Source organism: Sturnus vulgaris, chromosome 4, assembly GCF_052056855.1.
Source record: "Sturnus vulgaris isolate bStuVul1 chromosome 4, bStuVul1.hap1, whole genome shotgun sequence".
Classification (NCBI taxonomy): Eukaryota; Metazoa; Chordata; class Aves; order Passeriformes; family Sturnidae; genus Sturnus; species Sturnus vulgaris.
The window spans coordinates 2,698,920-2,725,076 of NC_142246.1; the positions used below are offsets into that span (position 1 = coordinate 2,698,920).

A 26,157-nucleotide genomic window follows, 5' to 3' on the forward strand; every position below is an offset into this window, starting at 1 on the left:
AGTCAAGATTTCAGGCAAACTACTTAAAAGCAAGCAGTTCTCCTCAGGAAATGGACAATGAGTTGCTGGCAGCATCCTGGAAGCCTTTCCTCTGACAAAGAGCTGGTTACTGAGGAACGGAGCTAACTCAGGTACAGGCACAAAATAAAAGGCAGAGGTTGAACTGGAACTTGCTGACTAAGCTGAGCTGAGCCAGGGGGGCAGGGGAGATCCAGGCAGCAGCCAATGCTCTGGAATAGGCATGGAAACAAATTTCCACGGGAGCATGTTGCTTTAAAGTCAGCTGTATGAGATCATCTTGTCCCCTTGAGTATGTTGTTTCCTAATGTTTTGCCCAGACCAAATACAAATGTCAGAAGTGATGGTTGGGTCTGTTGGTTTGGGATTTATTTTTTTTTTTTTTGGACTACTTTGAGTCCTCACAGAGGCTGTTGAGGATGAGAATTGTAGACCCTGTTCTGTCTTTCACATTACAAATGCAATTACTTCTGCAGCCTGATTGCAGTGTCTCCTGTCAGAGTGATTCTGCAAGAGGCTGAAAGAACAGCTTGCCTTTCAAAGGGAGTTAGGAACATTCCTGCAAGTCCTTCCGTGCCCTGTGGTCACGTGCTGCTGAAATTTAAGAAAACCATGTGCAGTCCCAAGGGAAGAGCATCCTTTGGAGAAAGCTGCTCTTACAGCCTTCAAAAAAGGATGTGATAAAATGCCCTTGCAGAGTACAAAATTTCCTGGGCAAAAATCCATTTCTTCCTGCTTTTCAATCTTCTTCCCCAGATAATGAAGAAAAAATTTCACTGCAAGATGATTTTGAGGTGGGAGGGACAGTCTAGAGATGGACAGGCTTGTCCAACCTGGATGCAAGAGATGTGGGATTGAGCAAAGCAAGAGATAACATTAAAGGTCAGTTGGACTTCACTTCCTAAAGGCAGCAAGCATCTTGGATTTGGCTGTTGGATAAATGCAAGTGGAAATTAGCACTACAAGCCAGAAACATCTGGAGATGGGGTGTTAAACAAGACAGTGTTGGCAGGTCACATCTGGTTCTCACATTTTCATTTCAGCCTAACCAGAGGCAGGAGTCAGGCATGCAGGGCACCAAACAGAGCTGGGAATTTGGTGGTGGATGATCACACATGTCACTTCCACCAGGTGAGAGCTCCCTTTTCCTCACCTCCCACCCCAAGCACTCCCAGAGCAATGCCAGGCTCTGTGCCAGCCACAGTGGCTCAGCTCGTTTGCCAGCTTGCCAAAACGCTGGCCAGGACAGGGTGCTGCACCAGAGCACCGTGCTCATGCCAAGGTAAGCAAGCTGAGCTGCCTTACTCACCACCAGACCTGGTTCAACACGTGCAGAAAGGAGGGAACAGAAAAATAAACTCTCCAAAGCAACACCAGCTCCATTTTACACCAGCTCACCCCTGCCATGAAACAACTTGCCAGCTCTCTGCACCTTCATTTCCTCTGGGCATCAGCACTCCCTGCTCAGCCAGGGACTGATGGAGGGGCCCCAGAGAACACCCAAACAGGACAAGACAGGGCTTGAACCCCCCAATTATAAAGCAGGAAGTGGGGATATTTAGTGCAGATGTTAATGGTGAAAGAGGCACAGCTGGCACTAAGGTAAAAGGGAGGTTGGAGGACAGGACTGAAAGAGAGTAATTTTGGATTGGATATTAGGGAGAAATTATTCCCTGTGAGGGTGGTGAGGCACTGGCACAGGTTTGCCCAGGCTGTCCCATCCCTGGAAGTGTCCAAGGCCAGGCTGAATGGGGCTTGGACCAAGCTGGGATAGTGGAAGGTGTCCCTGCTCATGGCAGGTCTTTAGAGGTCCCTTCCAACCCAAACCATTCGTGATTCTGTGACTAAACCACTGAGTTCAGCTCTCAGCACTTGAATTCAAAGATCACAAGATTTTGCAGATTATTATTAAACAGGGAAGCCCCTGCAGGATGTTTTATTCCAGGAAAAAATTAAAGTGTTGCTTCCTAAGCTGCCCATTACCTAAAGTGGTCTGAATGAGCCCCATTTCTGAGGGAATAAATTCCTTTTGGACCAAGCAATAGGGAGCTGGAGTAGGAAGTGGCCAGCATCATCAGGCACATCAGACCTGTTCTCCAAGCAAGAGACTTCAGGCTTAGGGCATTTCAAAAGCCAGCACCGACTCCTCCTTTTATTTCACATCTATCCCCTTTTCTCTGGGGACAGCAGGCAGCCTAGTGTGACACAATGGGAATAACCCCAGTCCCTCACCAGGCACCAAATCTGTGAGCAAGGCAGGCTTTGATAAATGGAGGAGGGTGGTGAGAGAAGGAAAGTTCATGGAAGAGAGCTCGCAGAAGACAGGAATATTAAAGAGTTTCAACTCTGTAGCCAGGAAACACTTCACAAATAGTCATCTTTGTGCTCAAAGCTGCTGAGAAACAACCCTGCCCAGAAGAAAGAAAAACAACAGATGTGAGAATTAAGTGGGCAAGTGTTTGGTGTAAGTGTGATTTTGTCTACAAGGACCATTTAGGGGACAGGTTTTCAAAAGCAGAGGATGATTGTGGCTTTAAGGCCAGCTTGGATGGGGCTTGGAGCAACCTGGACCAGTGGAAGATGTCCTTGCTGGTTGGAATAAATGATCTTTAATGTCTTTCCAACCTAACCCATCCCATGAACAGCAGCAACACTTGGGAGATCTCTGGCACGAAGCTTCCGAGGTGCCTGTCCAACACTGCTGGGCTCTGACAAAATTCAGGACAAACAAGAAGGTTTTTCTCAAGTCATCATTTTTTTTGTTGCATCCAAAATTGAGACCTGCACGAGCTCAGTGTCTCCATCTGGCACATCTGCAGTGCTGGATCTCAGGATGCTGCAATTCTGTGTGCTGGGGCACAGGGGGAGAAGGGAGGGTTTGGCAGCTGGAGGCCAAGAGGGAAGGAGGAGACAATCCAAAAATCGAGTAATGAATTTAGCTCCAGAATAGGATGGACCAAAATTGTGCCCAAAAATAAATTCAAGTGGCTCTTATTAGAAAGAGCAGATTTAACCACAACATTCATTTTCAGTTCCTCTCCCCCAGACCATCATTCCCAATGCTCCCCAGGCCTCTTGTTTCTGTCTGGAGGTGAATCCAAGGAGCTCTGCAACCTGGGCATAGCTTGGAGCAGATATTTGGGGTCAGATCTACGATGGAAATGACTGAGGATGTCTGAAGGGAGAACGTAGTTCAAATGCTTTGAAAGCTTTGGAGTGTTTTATTCAATGTTTTGACTGTTTCAAAGTAAAATCAGGGCCCAGCTTCTAAAATATATATGAAGTAAAACCATCAGCAATGAGAAACATTTATTCTAACATAACATCCAACACCACAGTTTGACAGGATCATTTGGAACTGCACATTAAGTGACCACAGAGAAATTGGGGTAGCCAGAGATGCTTCAGAACTGACTGAAGAGCCACAAGAGGGTCACTGCAAGAGCTTCCTACAGGAAGGACACAAAATACCATCCTGTCATTGGCAAAAGCCACTGTTATCTGAGAGCTGGCCCACGATGGAACTTAGCAGCCCAAGTCCTAAGGTGGGTTTGTGCCATAGCACCTGTCAGAGGCCACACAGCCTCCCAAGGCTTCACAAAGGATTGGTTCCCCAAAAAACCCACCAAAATTCATTAATCCAGCAGCTGAACTATGAACCTCCCCAGAGCAGAGCCTGCAGGACCTTAAATAAGGATTTTAATAAGGACAGGGAGAGACACAGAGGCCTGAGCTCTGCATTCCAGCTGCTCCTTTGGGAAGTGGTCACAGCATCCCAAAGGAGCTGAGCTGTCATTTGTCACCTCCAGAGCAAAACAATCCTCCTGGAAATGCCCTGTGCCAACAGCCCAGTCCTGCCAGTGAAGACAAAGCTCAAGGAATGCTTGAAGAGATCAGCAACAATTCCTGTAACAGGCAAAATGGAAAAAAGTGGAAGTGGCAATCCTGTTCCTGCCCCTGGGCTCAGGATCTGATGGCAGGGCTGGGAGCCTGTTTGGGAGGGGGGACATGGAATGCACTGCCATCACCATCCAAGGGGCTGGGAACAGCTGAAATGGCACAGAAAGTGTTGGATGTAGGATGGGAGCAGTCACAGCCATGATGAGCATGGCAGAGATGACCTTTCCATACTGGATTGAAAACCCTGGAATAAAAGCTGTGCACCTATGGAAGCTGCTACTGCACTACCACCCGTGTACTTCATTAGTTAATTACTGACATTTCTGCAACTCCACTGCCTTAATGAAGCAGCAGGGGAGGGAAAATTCAATATCAAATATAAAGCAGTGATCTCAGCTGGGTAGAATTTCAGGGCTTCAGGAACTCAAATTCCCTTAAATCCATGCCATTTCTCTCGGCCTGTGGGGCACTGAACAGCCCAAAGTGAAATCCCCCTGCACACACACACACAGCATCATGAGTTCCCTAAGAGGATGAATCATTAAAAGCTTCAAAACACAATTTCAAAGATTCTCTTCAAAACTGAGCCAAATTGTAGCCAGTGAGATTTGCACAAGAGAAGCTGTGGCTGTCCCTGGATCCCTGGAGTGTCCAAGGCCAGGTTGGACAGGGCTTGGAGCACCCTGGGATCGTGGAAGGTGTCCCTGCCCATGGCAAGGGGTTGGAACCAGGTGGTCTTTAGGGTCCCTTCCAACCCAAACCATTCTATGATTCAATGATTCTGTGAAACTCTGGAATTCTGGGCAGCAAAAGGCAGGAACTTGTTTTGTGCAGCAGAGACAGTTTAAACTGTTTCAACTACAAGACTGCTGCTCTAGTCTGCTGTGCTGCCAAGTCACCTCCAGTGAAGCCACAGTCACCAAACCAGACCCCACCTTGCAAGGACCTCTTTCCACAGCAGCTAAACACACTCATCTCCAAAGATCCCACGCTGGGAACTCTGAATCCATCCTACAAAAACAAAACCATTCCAAATTACCCATGCCAAAGCAGCTGAGTGAGTATTGAGCAACTGCAAAGTTCCTGGCTTCCTAAAGACACTCATGATCTTGCAGTAATTTCAGAAACCCCCCTGAATAGGTCAATTCCTGGGTTTGGATGTGGAGGAGCTCAGTTTTCCCAGCATTGCTGAGCCTGCCTGGCTGTCCAGGAGCCCTGGCTGAAGTTTCCAGCCAGTTATCATCAGAACTGGTGTGGCTCTTCCCTGAAGCACTTTTTCCCCTCAGGACTTTCCACCTCTCCCATCCACTTGTTCACAGAGCTCCTCGTTCTCTGTCCACTGGTCAAACAAGTGCAATTGTCAGAGGACAAATTCAGTTTCTCAGCCTTGAACTTCAAAAGAGGGTTTGTTCCATGGCTGGGTTTCCTGGCTTTGCTCCAGGGGGGTTGGAGAGGGAATGGAAAAGGATGTTTTTGGAGACCCTAATTACACACAGTGTAATCCCCAGTGGAGGCAGGCTCCAAGCTCTGCCAGCATCCTGCCTACAATTCCTCTTGAAGTTGAGACTAAACCATTTTCAAAAATGATAAGCTGAAATGACCTGGGTGATGAGTGAAGGGCTTTGCTCAAGTTTGCAGAGAACAAGAATCACAAATCTCCTACCAGCTGCTGAGCTTGTACAGGAGCCAACAAATGTGGATCTGCAAGACAGTGAGTGACCTCAGACCTCCTTGATATGGGCAATGGAGCAGGGGAAGGGTCTGAGCAGCTGAGGGAGCTGGGAAAGGGGCTCAGCCTGGAGAAAAGGGGGATCAGGGGGGACCTTGTGGCTCTGCACAACTCCCTGACAGGAGGGGACAGCCGGGGGGGTCGGGCTGTGCTGCCAGGGAACAGGGACAGGAGGAGAGGGAACGGCCTCGGGCTGGGCCAGGGGGGGTTTAGATTGGATATTTGGGGAAATTTCTTCATGGACAGAGTAGTCAGGCATTGGAACAGCTGCCCAGGGCAGTGCTGGAGTTCCCATCCCTGGAGGGATTTAAAAGCCACATGGACATTGTATTTGGGGACATGGGTCAATGGTGGCCTTGGCAGTGCTGGGGGAATGGCTGGACTCAATGATATTAAAGGCTTTTCCAATTCTATGATGTACACGGCAATGCAGACCAAGCAGCACCTGGCAAGATCAGGCCCAGCAAAGTGGTTCAATAATCACTGACTTAAAGCCCCACCTAAAACACCCTGCACTGCAGGGAATGCAGCAGCTTTGGAAAGGAGAAAAGAGGAATGATGCTGGGGCTGCAGCCCCTCCATGGAGAATCCACCACCCTCACAGCATGTGCCTGCTCTGGAGCCAGCTCCCCACAGCCTCCTCCTGCAGCAGCATCCCAGCATTGGGCAACGGGGCAGCATCAGATGCTCCATCCCATGCTGCTGGCTCAGCTGTGCCAGGGAGGAAACAGGGACAGAAGGCTCCCAGGTTCCCCTTTTCTGGCCACAAACAGGACGAGCTCCAGCTGAGCATGTATCCTTTTAAAGCAGCTCCCTGCATTTCACAATTTATCCTCAAGTTTCTACAAGAAGAGGGCAACATATGGGAAGTTACATAAACTCGAACAACCCCCACAGAATATCCTGGAAAAAAAGGCAAATACCTCTGCACAGGCACAGAAGTTGCTCTAAAACATTTTTAGGAAAGTGAGGAGTAGATCTTTCATCATGCTATGGATAAAACCTGGACACAAGAAGGAACATCAGATACTCAGGTGCCTCCACAGCCTCTCCTGGGTGCATCAGGAGATGTGTCACCTTTGTGGAACGTGGTTTGGCAAATCTATCACCAAGAGCTCCCCTGCAGCCCTGGCTGAGGGACATGAACTCCCACAAAGACCCTCACAACAGCCACAAAGAGAGATGAAGACACTCGGAGACCCTTCAAACCATTCTAAATGCTGATGGATCCAAGGTGGAAAATGCTCAGGCAGCCACCAGATTTGTCATCCTTTCTGGAGCCTCGGCTGAGGAGGGGATGAGAGAGATTAAAAAAAACCACGATTGTACCTTTTATTTACCTCTCAGGAGAGCAGAGATTCACCTTAGCCCTTCCAAAGCTGCTCTTCTCTCCCAGCTAGCCTCTTCCTATTTTATTATTCCTGTTTTTATTCGTTTGGATCCTGGATTCTGAGAGGCCAGACCTGCACAGACAGGGCTGAAGCAGTTCAAGCACTGCAGCCACACAAACAGCTGAGCCACAGATTTCACCTCCAAGCACCTGCTGGAGTCAAAAAATACCTCCCACACAACCACTAAGGGTCAAGACAGGTATAGAAAGATGATAAACGAGTTGGCTGAATACAATTCCCTGACAGAAGGTTGGAGCTAGGTGGGGGTCAGACTCTGCTCCCAAGGAAAAAGGGACAGGACAGAAGGAGATGGCCTTAAATAGCATCAGGGGAGGTTTAGATTGGATATAAGGGAAAATTTCTTCATGAAAAGGGTTGTAAAGCACACCTTTAGATAAGATTAGAAAATAACTGAACCTCTCTAATCCCAGTCTCAGTATCTAAAGACAAGCTGCTGCCACCAAATCATCCAAAGATCCCACCCGGCATTCCCACCCTGCCACCAGAATGAGGATGCAAATTCTACACAGCAACTGGGATTAAAAACATCGATTTGCCTGTAGCCAAATAGGTTTAAAGTCTCCTCAAGAGAAAATCTTGAGGATTATCCATGCTTTCCAATTTATTATTAATTTCTAACTCATCTCCGTTCATCTCTAATTCATCATTTAGAGGATGGCATTAATGTCTGCTTTGGAAGAAGTATGAAACTGCAGATTTGGACTAAAGTTGTACTTCTGAGCCTTCAAGAATGGCCAATCTACAAGAGAGTGAAATCCAGAGGCTCTGAGACACACCATGTGTTCAACAACACTGGCAAACACATGTGAATATATTTATTTTCAGGCTCCTGAAACACATCCACAAGAGCTTCGCTTCTGGAACACGAGTGAGATGATTATCTGCTGCCGTGATAAAAACATGATTCAGATTGTAAAGCAGCAGGAAAAGTTTTGCATGCTGGTCTGCCACACACTATCACCAGAAAAAAAATTTATGGTACCTCAAGACCTGCAGGTCGAGAGCCAGGATATTCCTGTGCTGAACATGGTGCCTGGAATGGGAGGCTGTGCTTTCCCAGAGCGCTGCTGGAATCTTTATAAACCACTAAAATGCTTTTTTTAAAAAAAGAAATATAAAAACCACACACACACACAAAAAAGCAAATCCTGTTCTTCATATTTCTCCTCTTACTCAGTGAGATTGACTTATTTGAGGGTTCCAGCCTTCTAGAAAGCTCTAGCAGCATTTAGATTGGGAGATCTGTCCCTTTTGCTTCTGGCTGCTCAGCCAGACCTGAGTTCCTTCCTGCCTTTTTTTGCCACCTATTTCCCTGCCTTGGTTGGTCATTTCTTCCTCCAGCCCTGCTGCTGCTGTCCCTGGTGCAGGGCTGGGTCTGCACTGGGTGTAGCAGAGTTTTCTGAAGGATGGAGTAAGAGATGCCTGACTGGAAGCAAGCAGTACTCTGAGCTGGGGCCAGGAATAGATTTCCTGGCTGCAGAAGCCTCTCTGACATGGACCACGGTGGCATTTACTAATACAAATTAGTGCTATCAGCCCCGAGGTTGTGACTGAAGTGTTTGAAATCCCTAGAGGGGGAACTGACACACTGCCTCTAAAAATACAGGTGGAAAGCAAGGGATGGAGCCCACACAATCCCAGGGATTCCAGGAGGATCTGCTGCTTAATTGGCAAGTTCACCACTGTGGCCTCTTGGAATGAGTCCAGAGGAGGCCACCAAGATGATGAGACAGATGGAGCAGCTCTGCCATGAGGAAAGAGAGAGAATTGGGATTGCTCAGCCTGGAGAAGAGAAAGCTTTGGGATGAGCTAACTGGAGCCTTCCAGGACCTGAAGGGAACCTGCAGGAAAGATGAAGAGAGACTGACTTCACACTGAGAGTAGGTTTAGATTAGACATTGGGAAGAAATTCTTCCCTGTGAGGGTAGGCAGGCCCTGGCACAGGGTGCCCAGAGAAGCTGTGGCTGCCCCTGGATCCCTGGAAGTGTCCAAGGCCAGGTTGGATGGGGCTTGGAGCACTCTGGGATGGTGGGAGGTGTCCCTGCCCATGGCAAGGGGTGGAATGAGATGATCTTCAAGGCCCCTTCCAACCAAATCGTTCTGTGGTTCTGTGATTCCGTTATCATCATTCCCAGAGGGCAAGTGAGGACGGCTGGGTGTCAGTTTTGGGGAGAACCTCTACAAGTTCTCTTTTGGGCACATGATCCCCAGCTTCCCGGGGAATAGCATGTGAGCACAGACCCAGGAGACACTCTGCAGGCACACCAGGAATTGCTGCTCTCCTCAGCCCTGGAGCAAGGTCACCACTGATGGGGTGGAGCCCAAAGCCAGCTAAACCCCTGGGGTTTAGATCATCAGAACAACTAGAGATTATTTCAAAATATCAGACATGATATGGGAGGACAGTCATCCCAAGGGGGGCTGGCTCAACCCCAGAGCAATCCAGTGCTGATTGATTCACTGCTCATACCTGGATCCAGCCTCCCTGTCACCTATTACTTAACTTGGATACACAAAACCTACAAGCTCCAACAGGCCAAACCCTGCTTTTCAGACAGGTATGCTGCTGCAGCACCTCCACACCGAGCCTGTAACACACCTTCAGTGATGGAGTTTGGAGTGCCAAGAAGTGTCTTGGACCTTCAAGATATGAATCTGGGTCTTAAAATTCTCTGTCTAAGCAGCATCAATCAGCCAAGGTATCTGGTCAAAAAAAAGCCCATTTCCTGCCACCTGGGATTTCCAGGCTGGACGTCTCCCATTTCCACTGCTTCCATGAACATCTTGAAGACGTGTTTATGGCCTCAGTGCTCACAACCTCATCAGCAAACACTGAACCTACCAAAATCAAGAAAGACAGCTGGGAGACAGGCTGGGGAGATCCTGCCTGCAACAGCTTGGCACTGGAATTCATCTCAGGCTTCCTGGGTAAACCAGGAAGGATACCCTGCACCTCCCCTTCTTCAGACATGCAGGGATTTGGGGCAGGGAAAGGATTTGGCTGGTTTCCCTTCCCTACACAAAGGAAGGCAGAGCAGGGATGTCTTCCTGGAAGGACCAGAAAATAGCCGTGGATCGAGTCAGACTGTGGGGCAGGATGAGGAAGTCCTTGTTCTGGCAATAAAAAGGTCTCAAGTACTTGGCTGGGGTGCCAGGAATCCACCAACAGGCCAGGCTGGCTCAGAAGCAGCTTTTCACATCAGCACAGTGAGAACATTTCTGTTTATTTGTTCCTCAGTGTCAGCCAAGAAGGAAGGAGGTGCTGCTCCGTTCCCCCCTCACCACACTTGTCCTCAGCTCCCTGCAAGTGCAGAAGGCTTAAAATCGGTGAGACCTCCACCTCCTGCTCCCTCCTACCAACCTGGAATGTTTGGTCTCACGGACAGGTTTTAATTTTGCTTCAGAGGAGGGATGGCACAGCATGACCTGACTCACACAGCAAAGGCAGAGCTCCTCTGAAGTCAGAGAACTCTTGTTTTCCATCCCAGGCTCAAATTAGTGCTAATTATTCCATGCAAAATGGAGTTGCTTCAACAGGAAGGAATTAGGACAACAAATTATCCTGGAATAAAGAGTTGCTGCTGCCTAAGCAAGTGATCTGTTTGCACAGAGAACAAAAGGAACATTCTCAAGGCCAGGTTGGACAGGGCTTGGAGCAACCTGGGCTAGTGAGAGGTGTCCCTGCCCACGGCAGGGGGTTGGAAGGAGATGAGCTTTAAGGTCCCTTCCAACCCAAACCATTCCCTGTTTCTATAATTCTTCCACAGGTCCTTTTGGGGGAAAAAAAAGTAGTCCCAATTTTATAAAGATTTCCAACCTCCATACCTGTTACAGTAGACACCAGGATTTTCTGCATGACCAATGTGCCAAAACCCAACCCACACTCAGGCGTTTTGACTGCCACCATCAAAACTGCAGCTGCCATAAACACAGAGGGCCCACAGGAGCAACCACAGCACGGTGGGTTTGACAGCTGTGGCTGATGCTTTCAGCCAGGAGAGCTCTGATTTGGGGCAGGGAGGGAGGGAGGTGCAGGCACACACCCTCCTGCAGCCTAAAGGAGGCTTTCCCTCCATGGACACACAACCCTCAAACCTGCAGGACATGTGGCTGTGGAGATGCATTATTTGAATGCCTTGGCATAGAATCATGGAATCACAGCGTGGTTTGGGTTGGGTTGGAAGGGAACTGAAAGAGCATCCAGCTCCAACCCCCAGCCATGGGCAGGGACACCTTCCACCAGCCCAGGCTGCTCCAAGTCCTGTCCAACCTGGCTTGAACATTTTCAGAGATGGAGCAGCCACAGCTTCTCTGGGCACCCTGTGCCAGGGCCTCACCATCCTCACAGGCAAAAAATTCCTTCCCAATATCCCATCTAACCCTGCCCTCTGGCAGTGGGAAGCCATTCCCTGTGTCCTGTCCCTCCATCCTAAGTCTTCTCGAACTCCCCTGAAGCCTCCTTAGGTCCCGGAAGGTCTCTGAGCTCTCCCTGGAGCCTTCTCTTCTCCAGGTGAGCACCCCCAGCTCTCTCAGCCTGGCTCCAGAGCAGAGGGGTTCCAGCCCTCAGGACATCTTTATTGCTTCTTCTGGAGTCACTCTAAGTCCTTGTTGTGCTGAGGACCCCAGCCTTGGACACAGCACTCCCCACCATCACCTCCTCCCTGCACAAACACAGCGAGCCCCTTCCCAGAGGGGATTTCCACCTTGCTGTGCTACAAAATCCCTCATGCTGCAGAAAAAAACCCACGTAAGGCAACATGGAGCAGCTGTGGAAAGCAGCACTGCTCTCATGGGCAGTTCCAGGACCATGGTGGGAGCCTAGAGATGACATGAAAGGCCTCCAAAAGAGGTCAGACAGACAACAGAATGAAGGAGCTGCCTCTGCACTAGTGTCTGGGCAGATATATGTGACAGTGACAATGTCCACGAATCCCACAACATATTTCCCATGAGCTTTGGCCACACACAGAAGTTTGAAGTGCTGACAGGTACGACAGCTGACAGTACAGCCATGTGAGCTGCATCAGAGAAAAAGGGTTTCCAGAGTATTTGTGAGTTTAATGAGAAGTGAACACTCGTGATGCAAGCCACTCTACCCACTCACAAAACCTGGAGACATCAGGAAGAACAGGATCAAACCGGCCTCTAGTGAGATCCAGGACCAGCTGCTCCAGAGGAAGATGCAAGAAATCATTCTGGACAGCTCAGGAATCACTTGCTTATCGCTAAATCTCTTCCTAAGCCCTTCAGATAGTGATTAAGCACAATGGTTCATAGCCTATATATTAAATATTAATCCTCCCTAATGTGAGTGCCGACGTTCCGGTTATCCAGTTCAGATAACCACACGCCCCACTCCTCTTCCACCCCAAACCACATAAACACCATGTATAAAACCCAGCAGTATTCTGTGATCCAGCCAGAGCCTCCTTGGGCTCTGAGCCTTGAAACAAACCAGCTGGATCCCACTAAAACCAGGAGGGAAAGAGTTAAGAGCAGGAGATGAATCAGCCACTGCTCTAAATGCGGACATTTCCTACCTCTCTGCTCAAGTGTCTCTTCCTGTCCCAAGGCTTTGGGGACACTTACAGATCTGGTTGGCTTCAAACGACTTCCACCGTGAGAGGAAAGCCCGGGGATTTGTTTTATTTCCAGAGGAAAATGCGATTCATGAATGAGCCCAGAGAGCAGCTGCCAGGGATGACCGAGCTCCTGCCTGTGTCACACCAGCAGGGGAGGACCAGGCAGCAGCTGGTGCCACTCCTGACCCTATGGAAGCACTACAAGTGCCCTGTTCCACACAAAATATCCCATCCCACACTCCCCAGTGTTTTGAGGCATCACACAGAACATGACAGTGACACTGGCTCAGCCAAGCACAGCAGAGGTCACACAACCTGTGCCCTCCCCACTGGACTGGGATCCACCACGCTGCTGGAAACACAGAGGGCTGGAGCAGAACAGATGTAGGCTGGCAGCAGGAGGAGGCAGAGAGAGAGGGAATTCAAACCACTCTTCCAGGAGGATGTTGATGTTGGACGTGGACCAGTATCACTGAGCAGCACAGAGATACAGTTATTTGTGAGGGATGTTTCAGGAAGGCAGGGCTGTGTCTCCTTAGTCCGGGAACAACACAGCAGCACCAGTGCCCTGGAAACGGGAAATATCTATTCTAGCACCTCCCAGGTGCTTTCACAGAATCCCAGAGTCATTTAGGTTGGAAAAGACGTCCAAGACATCACAAGTCCAACCTGTGACCAATCCCCACCTTGTCACCAGAGCAGAGCACTGAGTGCTACATTCAGTTGTTCCTCGGACATCTCCAGGGATGGGGACTCCACCACCTTCAGCCAACTGCAACCAACCAGTTGCTTAAACCAATTGTTGTAATAAAGATCAGGCAAAACCCCTGGAGCTTCCTGCAGGCACTGCCCCAGAAAGCTGGAGGACAGCTTTCTGAATTCCAACGGGGATGGAAAGAAACGTGGAATGGGAGGGTGGCAGTGCCCACTTTCTGCCCAGCACCCCCAAGTCCTAGGGGAGCTGTGGTCTCTGCTCCCCAAAAAGCACCCTGGCTCTTCACCCTGACCACAGCAGAAGCCATCAGGGAGCTGGCAGAGCCATGACCATCCCTGTGATCCCATTCCTCCTCCCCGAGCTCCACACCAAGCCTGTTTCCCAATCTCTCTGGGAATAACAGCATGAGTTTGCATCTGATGCTTGACACAGAGAACTCCTCCCTGCAAACCTGGCTGCAGCCCTCCCCGAGCACATCCTTCCCCTCCCTGCCACTGGCTGCTGCAGCAACAGGAATTAAAATAAAGATGAAAAACTCCTGTTGGGGCCGCAGTTTTATTTCCTGTCGTTTCTAGAACTCCTTGTACAGGAGGAAAAAATCCTTAAATATTTCCAAGCATCCTGCATGCTCGCAGCAAGCTCCCCCCAGCCACGGGCAGGCAGAGAAGGGATGACTAATTTTTTTTAGCGTAAGACGCTGCAGAGAGCGTCCTGTGAACAAGCTCAGTAAATTCCTGAGGCTCCCGGCAAGGACTCCACCACTCCTTGCGAAACTTCCCAGCTGGAATCGAAAAGCCAGAAAACATCGTTTTCTCTCCCTCGACAAACAGAGGTTGGGATTCCTTTCGCGACAGTATTTGGATTTTTAATGTCAGTCCATATTTAGCAGGAGGGAAAAAAAGCCTCCCTTCCTTCCTGTCACATTTTCCACCCTCGATGACATCCAAGATCAGAAACAAGCAAGCGCTGGCCGAGGAGGGAGGATGCAGCTACCCGAGCGTGGGAGAGCTTGGAGAGGGGCAGCACGGACATTCCCATTTGGGATTCCCGTTTGGGATGCGCGGAGGCAGTGGCGAGGAGGGGACACACCCTTCGAGGAGAGGAAAGAGCCCTGAAGAAAAGGACAGAACCCTTGGATCCCACAGCAAGGAGGGTGTCCCTTCCAATGCTCCAGCCTGGAGCATCTCCCGGAGAGATGGCACAGGGAGCAGCCAGGTCACAAGCCCCCCACGCTGGAATATCGGTCCCAAAATCAGCCTTTGGCCACTGGCACGGCCTGGATCCAAGGGGGTGTGGTGAGACCGTGGGTCAGGAGGGTTCCTCACTGACCAGAAGCCCCAGGGTGCAGAGTACAGGTGTGCAGGGAGCCTGGCCATCCTGCAGCAGGGCGGTGCTGGGTGGTGGCAGGAGATTGTGGCCATGGTGGCCCTGCAGCTGTTTTCTGGGTCTTGGAGGGGTGTCCCCAGCTTGGACCTCCGTGTCCAACCCTGTGGGTCGCTGCAGACCCACAGATGGAAGCTCAGAATCATGGAATGGTTTGAGTTGGAAGGGACCTTAAAGCCTATCTTGCTCCATCCTCTCCCACAGGTTGCTCAGAGCCCCATCCAACCTGGCATTAAACACCTCCAGGGATCCAGGGGCAGCCACAGCTTCTCTGAACAACCTGTGCCAGGGCCTCCCCACCCTCGCAGGGAAGAATTTCTTCCTAATATCTAATCTAACCGCACTCTCTTTCAGTGTGAGGCCATTCCCCCTTATCCTGCCACCCCAGGTCCTTGTAAAAAGTCTCTCTCCATTTTTCTTGCGGGCTCCCTACAAGTACTGAGAGGCTCCCATTAGGTCTCCCCGGATCCTTCTCTTCTCTAGGCTGGACAATCCCAGTTCTCCCAGCCTTTCCTCGCAGGAGAGGTGCTGCATCCCTCTCATCAACTTGGTGGCCTCCTCTGGACTGGCTCCAAGGGAGCAAATCCAAGAGCCGCAGCCCGCGATCACTTTTAGAAATCACCACTATCGCTAACAAATACACCTACAAATACGCAAATACTAAACCCCAAGTTCAGCGTGCGCAGCCTGGGGGTGACCCAACTCCACGGACACGCGTGGGTCGCGCCCCTCGCCCCTTCCATCACCCCCACGCCACCGTAACAACCCCGTGCCTCGCCCCGGGGGTCACCTGCGACGCCGTCCCCGCTCACCTGCGGCCGCTGCTCCCTCGCCGGCTCCCGCCCAAACGGCTCCGCTGCGAGGCCGCGGCGGCCGCCCGTAACCATGGACGGCGCAGCGGGGAAGGGCGCGGGGAGGGGGGGGTCAGGGGGAAAAGGGGAGGGGGATATGAGGGAAGGGGAAGGGGTGCGGGAAGCCCCCGCCGCCCCTCGGGGCTCTCCCGGCGCTCAGCGGCGCCGCCGCCGCCGCCCGCCCGCTGCCGCCGCCATCGTGCGGCTCCGGGCCGGGGGCGTGGCCGGGGCGTGCCCATGGGCGTGGCCGAGGGGCGGGGCCACGCCGGCCCCCGGAGCGTGGCGGTGCCGCCCCCTGGTGGCGCGGAGGCGGCACCGCGCCCCATCGCCGCTCCCGATTCCCAAAATTCCCGAGTGGGAAATTAATTCGAAATAAAAAGGTTTTGGTGGGATACTACAGGAAAGCCGGAGAGGGACTCTTAGGAAGGAGCTGCGGAGACGGGATAAGGAGTAACGTGAACAAGTTGAAAGAAAGGGAATTATATTGGATATTAAGAGGAAATTTTTTGTTGTGACGGCAGTGAGAACAGGAACAGGTTGCCCAGGGAAGCTGTGGATGCCCCAACGCTGGAAGTTTTCAAAGCCAGGTTGGATAAGGCCTTGAACAACTTGGTCTAATGGGGATTGTCCCTGCCTGTGGCAGGGCAGTTTGGGATGATTTTTAAAAAATTCCTTCCATACCTTTAACATTCTATGATTCTATGATCCTGTGATTCTGTGATTCTATGTTCTATGATTCAATGATTCTGCGAACAGAAGTTACTTGGCGCAACTGAGTGAGTGGCTTTTTTTTTTTTTCTTCATAAGGTAAGTTTTGATCACCACAAAGATCTCGTCTTAATTAGAAACAACCCAGAAATATGATCCTTTTTTATAATTTAGAATTATATAAAGCTGGTTTCAATTAATTATAATCACAGAATGGTTTGGGTTGGAAGGGACCTTAAAGACTATCTAATTCCACTGTCTGCCACGGGCAGGGACAACTTTCCACTATCCCAGGTTACTCCAATCACCTGTGGCCTTGGACACTTCCAGGGATGAGACAGCCACAGCTTTTCTGGACAAACTCTGCCAGTGCTCACATGAAAGAACATGTTCCTCATATCCAGATGGATTTTTCCATCATTTTCTGCCTTTTACCTCTTGTCCCATTTTTGGGAACCATGGAGCAGAGCCCAGTCCATCCTCTTGGCACATCTCTATTAGATATTTATACATATTAATGAGGTCCCTCCCCTCTCAGATGTCTGCTCTCGAGGCTGAACAGGTCCAGCTCCCAGAATCACAGAATACTGAGGTTCAAAGGGACTGGAGATCATCCAGTCCAACCCCCTGTCAAGGCAGTGTCACCTGGAGCAGGTGACACAGGAATGCGTCCAGGTGGGTTTGGAATGTCCCCAGAGAGGGAGACTCCATGGCCTCCCTGGGCAGCTGTTCCAGTGCTCTGCCACCCTCAACATAAAGTAGTTCTTCTTCATGTTGAGGTGAAACTTTTTGTGTTTTAGTTGGTAGCTTTTAGTCCTTGTCCTGTCACTGGGCACTACTGGAAAGAGCCTGGCACCATCCTGTGACACCCCCCTCCCCTTGGAGATATTTAAATAATTGATGAGATGCGCTCCCAGTCTTCTCCAGACTAAGCAGCCCCTCTCCCGCAGTGTGTCCTCACAGGAGAGATGCTCCTGTCCCCTTACACCAACTGGACGCGCTCCAGGATCCCTGTGTCCCCGCTCCAGGATCCCTGTGTCCCCGCTCCAAAATCTCCGTGTCCCCCCTCCAGCATCCCCGTGTCCCCCCTCCAGCATCCCCGTGTCCCCCCTCCAGAATCTCCTTGTCCCCGCTCCAGGATCCCCGTGTCCCCCCTCCAGAATCTCCTAGTCCCCGCTCCAGGACTCTCATGTCCCCCTTCCAGAATCTCCGTGTCCCCACTCCAAGATCCCCGTGTCCCCCCTCCAGAATCTCCGTGTCCCCCCTCCAAGATCCCCGTGTCCCCCCTCCAGAATCTCCTAGTCCCCGCTCCAGGGCTCTCATGTCCCCGCTCCATGATCTTCGTGTCGCCCCTCAGGATCCCCACGTCCCCGCTGTCCGGAGGGACCCGGAACCGGACACACCCCCTGTCAATCATCGTGTCTGGCGTGCGCCACAGCCAATCAGCGACTGTCGCGACACGAGGGGGCGGGGTCATAGCGGTGCCGGGCGCGCGGCGGCGGCGGGAGCAGGTGAGGGGCCCTGAGGGGCCGCGAGGGCAGCGGGGAGGGGGCACCGCGGCCACATTGAACCCCGTGGCCACCACAGCCCCGGCCGCACCCTCCGGCCGCTCTGCTATGGGGATCTGCGAGCGGAGAACCTCCCGGAGCTCTCCCGGGGGCTGAAGGTCGCGCTGAGGGCGGGGGGGGGGGCCCCGCCGTGAGGACGTGCAGATCCACGTCGCGGCCTGCGGGCCGCCATTCCCTGTGGGAAAGAGCCCTATGCTTTCTGTTTTGTTTTTTCCATTGCTTATGCGGCATTACAGCCGTGGCCCCTGGCGCTTGCTTGGCCCTGTCGCCCGTTTTTCCCTGTCGGCTGTCGTGACCCTGCCGCCAGGCCGGCCCAAAACCCGCCGGCTGAATCCAAACAAGCAAAGTGGGAATAAACACGGGGTGGGCGATAGTAGAAAGAAGTGAGGTTTGTGGAAGGGAAGCTGGGCGTTGAACTTTAACCCAAACGTCTCCTCTGTGCGTGTTTTCCGCCTGGGATTTCCCCTGTCTCATGGCAGTGTGTGTGCCGGGCCACGGGTGCCTATGGAACAGTCCGAGCTTCTGGAGACAGCCTGAGCTTCACCAGCGGCCTCTGCTCACCCCAGATCTCTGTCTCTGTGCAGGTGCTGAGTCAGGATGGGTTTAGCTGAAGACAAAGTGTACACCCATATTACGAGAAACCTCAAGAAATTCGGGACTATCCGAGTGGCGTCGCTGGCCGATTCCCTGACCTGCCTGGTCGATTCTGACAGAGTAATGCCATATTTTGCTGAGCTCTACCAGGCTCCTTCCCCAATGGCAACATAGAGCTGTCTTACCTCTAAGCCAGACCCTCTCTTAGACGCCCTGTGTGTTTTTCCTAGGATGAACTCCTGGCCCGGGAGGAGACACGGGGCAACCAGGCAGCTGTCTTTAGGTTTTATCAGCACCTGAGGTGCCGGAGGGGCTGGGTGCAGGATCTCATCCAGGCGCTGCACCAGAACAACGCGGGGCACTTGGCTGATGAGCTGCAGGAAGTCTATGACGCCTGGCAATATCGACCTCGTATGTAGCCTCATCGTCTCTGGGTGTGGCCTGTGGGGTGCTGGAGGTGGGGACATGAAGTCGTCTCTGTCCCTGTCTTGGCTTCCCAGGGATGTCCTTCACTGTGGTGACGTGTCTGAAGATGATGGCTCCATGTTTGAAGGTGCTTGGGTTGGTGGTGGGCTGGGGTTCTCACCTGAGGGAAGATGGAAGGGTGAACAAAGGGAGCTTGGCTGATGTGGGGACAGAGCAGGGACACACACAGGGCTGCCTCAGCCCCACACTTATCCTCTGCTTCCTCAGTTTTTCCCACAAAGATCTGCTTGTCTCTTTTAGGTTCCTCAGCTCCTGCTGCTGCCTCCTCCCTTCCCAGTGATGTCCGTCCTGCTGCCTCCTCCACCAGTGTCCAGACACCACCCCGGGGGCCAAATCCTGCCCCGTTGGCTGGGCAGCCACGCCAAGACCTGCCCATTGGTGACCATCCACCTGTCCTGCCCGGTGCTGCCACCACCACGAGCACGGACCTGGAGGCCAGAGTGCCAGTGCAGGAATCGGTGAGCAGGGCACGCGTTGGATAGGGACACAAAGGTCCCTCTTTGGACTGGGTATGGGGAGCCTGCAGTAGAGCCAGGCTCCTTCAGGACTGCCCCGAGCAGCTGCTCACTGCTGATCTCTGCTGCATCTGGTAAATTGCAGCTTGTACATGGCCCTGGAACTGTTCTCTCTCCTGTCCCCCTTCATGGGGGAAGTGCAGGGTCTGTTTTGCCAGTCCAGGCTTCTCTCCACGACCCCTGACCCTTGGATGGGTCCCAAGGAGAGACTGCAAATCCCCTTCATAACCAGCCTTGCGGGGGTCACTGCTCAGGGTTTGGGACACCCCCGTGGTCCCAGACCCCCCTCATCTCAGTGATTTAACACAACTCATTTCCTTCCAGCTCCCCAAAAAACTACTGGAGCAAGAGAGTCCCCGGCCAATTCCACCTGGGAGCAAAGTCCATGGCGGAGTGAGCAGCGGGCACAGTGGAGAGGGGAATCTGCCACACCCCACCGGGGCTGTGCCGGTGTCAGTGGGGACACCAGAGGTGGCCGTGCCATCAGCTGTGTCCCCAGAGCAGGGCCGGGACTGGCTGAGCCGCCGGCCGGTGTGTGTGGACAATGGGTTTTTTGGGAATGCCAACCACCTGCACCGTGGCACGCCGGGCCTGACCCTGGGCAGGTCCGTTCCATCAAGGGATGCAGGTGCCACTCACAGCCCCGGGCAGCCCAGGAACGAGCCCGAAGAGAACTCGGAAATCTCCACAGAGTCACTACCAAGGCTGGAGGAGGGTGCTCAGGGTGTGGGGCAGCAGCCCCCAAACTCAGTGCCAAAAAAGCAGCCTGTGCCAAGCTCTGGGCATGGTGAGCCCACAGACAGCTTCGTGGATGTGCGCAGCCCCCTCCTCATACAGGAGCAGTTTGATGCAGAGAAGAAGCGGGTCGGGATGCAGCAAGAGCACCCAGGGAGTGGAGGTGGGTTTCCCTCCTGGAAGAACCAGGTAGGCACTAGGGAGCAGGAAGTGCTGCTGAGAGCCCCTCACTGCAAGAAAGAAATTGGGATGCTGGAGCGTGTCCAGAGAAGGGAGGGCTCTAGAGCATAAGTCTGATGAGGAGCAGCTCAGGAAGCTGGGAGAACTCAGTCTGGAGAAAAGGAAGTTCAGGGAGACCTTCTTGTTCTACAACTCCCTGACAGGAGGGTGGAGGAAGGTGGGGATTTGGATCTGCTGACAGGTAACAAGCAACAGGATAAAAGGAAAATTGTGTCATGGGAGGTTTAGATTGGATAGTAGGGAAAATTTCTTTTTGGAAGAGGCTGTCAAGCTCTGGAAAAAGTTGTTCAGGCCAGTGGTGGTCACCATCCCTGGAGGGATTTAGAAGTCGTTGGGATGTGGCACTTGGGGGCATGGTTTAGTGGTGGCCTTGGCAGTGCTGGGAGAATGAATGGAATGGAATGGAATGGAATGGAATGGAATGGAATGGAATGGAATGGAATGGAATGGAATGGAATGGAATAGGAGTAGAGTTTAGTTTGGAAGGAACTTAAAACGATCATTTCATCCACTTGCATTTTAATTTTTCTTTGTCAGTGGAGCAGCTTTGAGGCGTGAAACTTCTCCCCTTCCCATAGTTTGCAGAGATGTTTGTATCCTGCATGTAGGGGAATTTTAGCATCTCCTACATCGTTCTGTGGGCATCATAGAAACAGGATAAAGCCCTGACCTCCACTCCAGGGTCTCGGGGTGGGAAAAGAGACACCCATCCCTCCCAGCCCTTTCCCCTCTGCCATGTCGGGTCAGCACCTCCTAGCAGGGAGGACATGGAGTTTCAGGAGCCTTAAAAGCCTCTGTTTCCCTTGGTGCTCCCCAGCCCTGTAGCCCACCCTGCATGAGTTACCTGCAGCCGCAGGGAAAGCTTGGGTGCCACAGCAGCGCAAGTGCCAGGGCACTGGCTCGTGCTCCCTGTGCCACCCTCCCAGCTTGGGGACTGTCCTGTCACAGCTTCCTTGAAGAAGAGCAAATCTCACCTTTTAGGCCCCCTTGTTAACACAAAGTGCTTTGTTTTGTACCTGACAGGAGCTTCAACTGCCCTGGGTGCTACCCCTGTGCCCAGAGACACTTTCCCATCCCGTGACTCCTCTGTGAAGTCTCTTACGCAAGAGAAGAAACTGCCCATTGGGAATACAGCCAGCAGCACCCCGTCTGTGCCAGCAAAGGAGAAAGTAGGTGACCTTTCTTCTTGCCACTTGCATTTCCTTCATGTCCTTGTGCACTCCCCCTGTTTTTTTCTGTTGCAATGTCACACTGTGAGCTGGCGATGACTTTATTCAGGGATTTTTTTCCCACCGCTGTAGTGTTCACGTTGCCATCCACACACTGTATGATGGAGCATGGGAGAACGGAGCCAAGCTCTTTTGGGCTTTGACTCCTTATTTTTCCTCCTTGCCTTGCCAGTCAGTCTCCTGGCTTCCTGCTGCTGTTTTCCACTGCTCTTCTCACTGCCTAGCTCCCCTTCCTTCCTGCCTGCCTCCCTCCCTCCCCTCCCTGTTACCTGTGACCCAACCTTGTTAGTGGCAGATGTGGGGACTGTATTGAAGTTGGTTTATGTGGAACCTGTGTGCCCAGACCAGGCCATTGGGTGCTTCTCTTGACACCCAGCCCCTGTCCTTGTCTCCTAAAGGTGCTCCCAGCCTCTGCAAACCCTGTCCTGGGCACAGCTGTGGTAGGAGGCTCTGAAGGCGTGGCTGGGAGATCGGCTTCCCGGGTGAGCTCTGCCACGAGCATCTGGGCATCTCCCGGTGATGAGGAGAAGGAAGAGGAGCTCAGCAAGCCGGGTGTCCTCGTGTCCATGCCTCGGGGCAGCCCAGAGGTGGCTGGCAGATCCCCAAGCTCTCGGGAGCCCAGCAAGCCCTGTTCCACCACCTCCAGTAGCCTTGGCCTCAGCAGCGACCCAATCCTGGTGAGCAGGGATAGCCTGAGCTCAGGAGGAGCGTTCCCCAGAGTCTCCTCGGCTCCTGAAAACCCCAGAGCAAAGGAGGCATCTGGAGTAAGCAGAGACTCCTGTCCTGCTCCGAGCTGGAACAGCACCTCCCTGGGCACCCATGATGTCCATGTGGAACATCACCCCAGCATCCAGCCCGGAGCCGGCAGCGATGGAGTCAGTCCCCTCGGAAGCTCCATGAATTCCAGCTCTGGCAGTGGCCGTGATGCTGCCACCAGCTCACCTCAGGCCAGAGTCCCAAAGAGGGACAGCAATGGCCTGTCCCTGCTGTACATCCTTCCAGCTGTCGGCCTCATTTCTGCCGTGGCATTCGCTGTGTACGCTCGGCTGCGGAAATAGGGGATGGGATGGCACAACCATGACACAGCCAGGGGGATTCCTCTGGCAACAGGATTTTGGCCAATGCATTTGAAGTCTGAAGAGTAGTGGGGGGCAGTAGGGGCGTTGTTAAATCTTTTTCTGGAAGGTTCTGCTGGAAGAGGCCTTGGTACACGATGCTGTTGGGTTTGGGTCTATTCTCTCCCATTTCCCAACCATCTTCTTAGCTGTAGCCTTCTCTTTTTACACCCCTGGAAGAGAGGATCTCGCTCCAAAATGATCCACAGAGTCAAAAAGGAAAGCATTCATGGTGATTTTCCATGTTTTTCTTGTTTGGTCTCAGGAGGCCTCAGGGAAACATATATTGGTGATCCAAAGGGTGACCTCCAGATCCCTTTGTGCAGTGCAGCCAGGAGAGGTTGTGCAAATATCCTGTAAGAGTGGAGCTGATTTTCTTGGCTCTGCTCATCTTAACTTGAAAATATGTCCAGGGGTGGGTGCAGCAGCCTCCACCTGTATGGACATCTCATGTTCAGTTCGCCTTACTTGATGTCTCTGGCTCTGCTGCTCCTTCTGGGATTGCTTCATGCAGTCCTGACTCTGGGGATAAACATGAGGCTCAGGAAAGAGCTGCATCTGACCAATGTTATCAAGGACCAACCTCATTTCACCTCCTCCAGGCAGGGAAAGGGGTTTCTGAATTAAGAGGAATGTTACAGGCAATGCCAATTTTAGGCAGACTTGGTCACACAAAAGGTTGTTGGGTGTCTTTGATTTTTAGGCTGGATTTTTGGAGCTTGGTTCAAAGGGTAGGTGGAATTCTTGCCCTTCCTGATACCTGAGGCTATGAGATAGGGGTGTAGGAACCTTCTGCCCAGGCTGGGACACAAACAGGATCAACTGCACTGCAGGGAGGCCATACCAGAGTCTGAGATGCTCTGGGCTATGGGGAGACCTTGTAGCACATTCCAGTGTCTAAAGGGCTTGGAACAAACTGGTCTTGTGGAAGGTGTCCCTGCCCATGGCAGAGGGCTGGGATGAGATGCTCATTAATGGCCCTTCTAACTCAAACCATTCTGGGATTGTAGAATACAGTAAAGCAGTAAAGAACCAACAGCCTGGAGTAGTTAGGTTGCTCCAAGTTGCTTCAAGCCTCATTCAACTTGGCCTTGAACACTTCCAGGGATGGGGCAGCTTCTCTGGACAACCTGTGCCAGTGTTTCACCACCGTTGCAGGGAAGAATTTCTTCCCAGTATCCCATCTATCCCTGCCGTCTGACAGTGGGAAGCCATTCCTCTTTGTGCTGTCACTCCAGGTCTTTGTCCAAAGTCCCTCTCCAGCTCTCTTGGAGCCCATTTAGGTATTGGAAGCTGCTAGAAGGTCTCTTCAGAGTCTTCTCCAGGCTGAACACCCCCATCTCTCCCAGCCTGGCTCCAGAGCAGAGGGGCTCCAGCCCTCAGAGTTTCTCTGTGGCCTCCTCTGGACTCAGTCCAGCAGCTCCACATCCTTATGTTGGGGCTGCAGAGGTGGGCACAGCACTGCAGGTGGGGTCCCACCTGAGCAGAGCAGAGGAGCAGAATCACTTCCTTCACCCCCCTGTGTAACATTCATCCTGAACTTCTGCTATCAGCACAGCTTCCCAAAATCTGCTTTTCCTGCTGGTAGGGAGCAGGAGGGAGCTCAACCCCCTGGGGCCTGGCTGTAAAGTGCAACCATCACACCCAGAGCTTGGTCTGTGGTGGGAAGGATCCATGAGCCCTGAATGGCTGCTCCTCCCTCCCAATACTTTCCTTCCGCCCAAAAATCCAAGAAGTGCCTCCATGAAACTAAGGACAGCCAATATATGCAAGAGGGAGGTGTTGATTTTGATGTGTCAGGGCTGCTTTCCAGAAGTGCTCAAGGTGTTCATTCCTTGCTCAGTGCCTCATGCTGAAGGAGGAATGGACAGTCCTTTAAACACACTGGCCCCCCTCTGCCAGGAGAGGGAATGTGGGAGCTGCTCTTCCTGTTAAAGATAGAACGGTTTTCACTCCCTAAGGGGAGAGACAGGAAGGGATTTGCCTTCTTCACACTTTGTGTAATTCAGGGGAGATCCATGAGATCCCAAACCAGCTGCATCCATACCAAGGCCCTCTTCTCTGATGCTTTACTTGCCTGTGAAATTCTTCCCATGATATTCCATACATTTAAGCAACAGCTTGTATGCTTTGCCTTTTCATGTCAGATTTCTCTTGTGAAATAGCTGGTTTGTCACCACCTCAGACTGGGGAAAACACATGTTCAGATTGCTGCTGTGAAGTGCTGGGCTTTTCACAGTTGTTACATAGCACTTTAAAGCCTCATTGGCAGGAGATGGTGCAGGAGGGAGCTGTGTCCCTGCACAGCTTTTACTAACAGGCTAAAAAGCCTTTTACTAACTATAATAAATTGGTTTGATGCTTCACACTTGACTTGTGATTTGTGGGATGAAGAGCAGTAGGTTGATGACACCGTGGCTGGAGGGAATGCTCTGAAGGGCTCTGTTGGCAGTGACACTGAGAGGCTGAGGCCATCAGTGCCAGGAGGAGGTGACAGGGTTCAGGGACAGCTTCCAGACCTCATTTTGGAGCAAGCACAGGACCTGGTCCAGAGGACGCCCACCATGGCAGATCTTCCTGTTGGTGGTAGGATGCCCAGGATAAAAACAGGGAAGGTGGCTCCTGAGGCAGCAAACAGCTGAGCTGCACAAGTCAGGATGGAGCTGTGGAAGGAGCTGTGGCTGGAAGGGAAGGACCCTTGGGACTGGATGTAACCAGGTGGGCACAGTGTACAGATGTGTGCTGAGCTTGGTACCCACCAAGGTCGCGATGCTGCTTTATTCATTATCCAGGTTTTCTGCTTGAATTCTATCCTGGGATCCTGCCCAGAAAAGGGGCACCCTTTCCATGCTGGGCCACCTTAGCCACTCTGGGTTTAGCTCTGGAGGTGGCTGCTCCCCAGGTTTCTCTTCTTGTGCCCTGAACAGCTCTGACCTGCAGAACAGAGGCACCAACATCCCTAAACCATGGCTCACCCCCTGTGTGTCTTTTGGGGACAAACAGGAAGCTTTTGGGAGGGAACAGCCCTTTTCTGTGCCCTCTCCATGCTCCCAAGGACTCTGCTCTGTCCCAACAGCTGAGACACCCCATGAGCTTCCCTTGCTTTCTGCTTTCCCACTCCAGCTGTTTCAGCCCAGGTGTGTCAAACACAGTCAGCAGGGATTGAAAATACTCAAGAGCTTCGTGCAGCTCAGCAAGTTCCTTTTTTACCCAAATGAAAGCAATGCTGCTCTGAAGGAGATTTTTTGTGTTCAGAGAGCTCATCCTTTTTCTCCTGTCACTGCCAACCCCCTTTATCCACTTCCTCCACTCGCCCAACAGGATATTAAAATACACCAAGTAAATTTGACCGATCCCTTTGTCCCGTTTTCACTCAA

At 52.0% G+C, this 26,157-nt stretch overlaps 2 protein-coding genes across 5 annotated transcripts in view; one reads left to right on the top strand and one right to left on the bottom strand.

Annotated features, from left to right (window-relative positions):
• PTPRA (protein tyrosine phosphatase receptor type A) overlaps positions 1-15,690 on the bottom strand; it is a 117,785-nt gene extending 102,095 nt beyond the window's left edge. The window contains exon 1 of one of the 2 annotated variants that reach the window (XM_014876180.2): positions 15,552-15,690. The gene's annotated coding sequence lies outside the window, so the exon portion shown is untranslated. The remainder of the gene's footprint in view (positions 1-15,551) is intronic. The other variant, XM_014876178.2, reaches the window with a different exon arrangement.
• A 2,063-nt stretch (positions 15,691-17,753) lies between these two features.
• MAVS (mitochondrial antiviral signaling protein) lies at positions 17,754-25,146 on the top strand. 3 transcript variants are annotated; one of them, XM_014876246.2, is made up of 7 exons: positions 17,754-17,809; positions 18,451-18,580; positions 18,691-18,871; positions 19,187-19,404; positions 19,786-20,359; positions 21,460-21,605; positions 22,064-25,146. In XM_014876246.2, the coding sequence occupies exons 2-7, from the start codon at positions 18,464-18,466 to the stop codon at positions 22,721-22,723; spliced, it is 1,896 nt and encodes a 631-aa protein (XP_014731732.2). In that variant the 5' UTR covers positions 17,754-17,809; positions 18,451-18,463; the 3' UTR covers positions 22,724-25,146. The 3 variants fall into 3 exon arrangements, with proteins under 3 accessions (XP_014731732.2, XP_014731731.2, XP_014731730.2); XM_014876245.2 differs by lacking the exon at positions 17,754-17,809 and adding an exon at positions 17,889-17,964; XM_014876244.2 differs by lacking the exon at positions 17,754-17,809 and having other exon boundaries at positions 18,074-18,580.
• Positions 25,147-26,157: the final 1,011 nt, after the last annotated feature.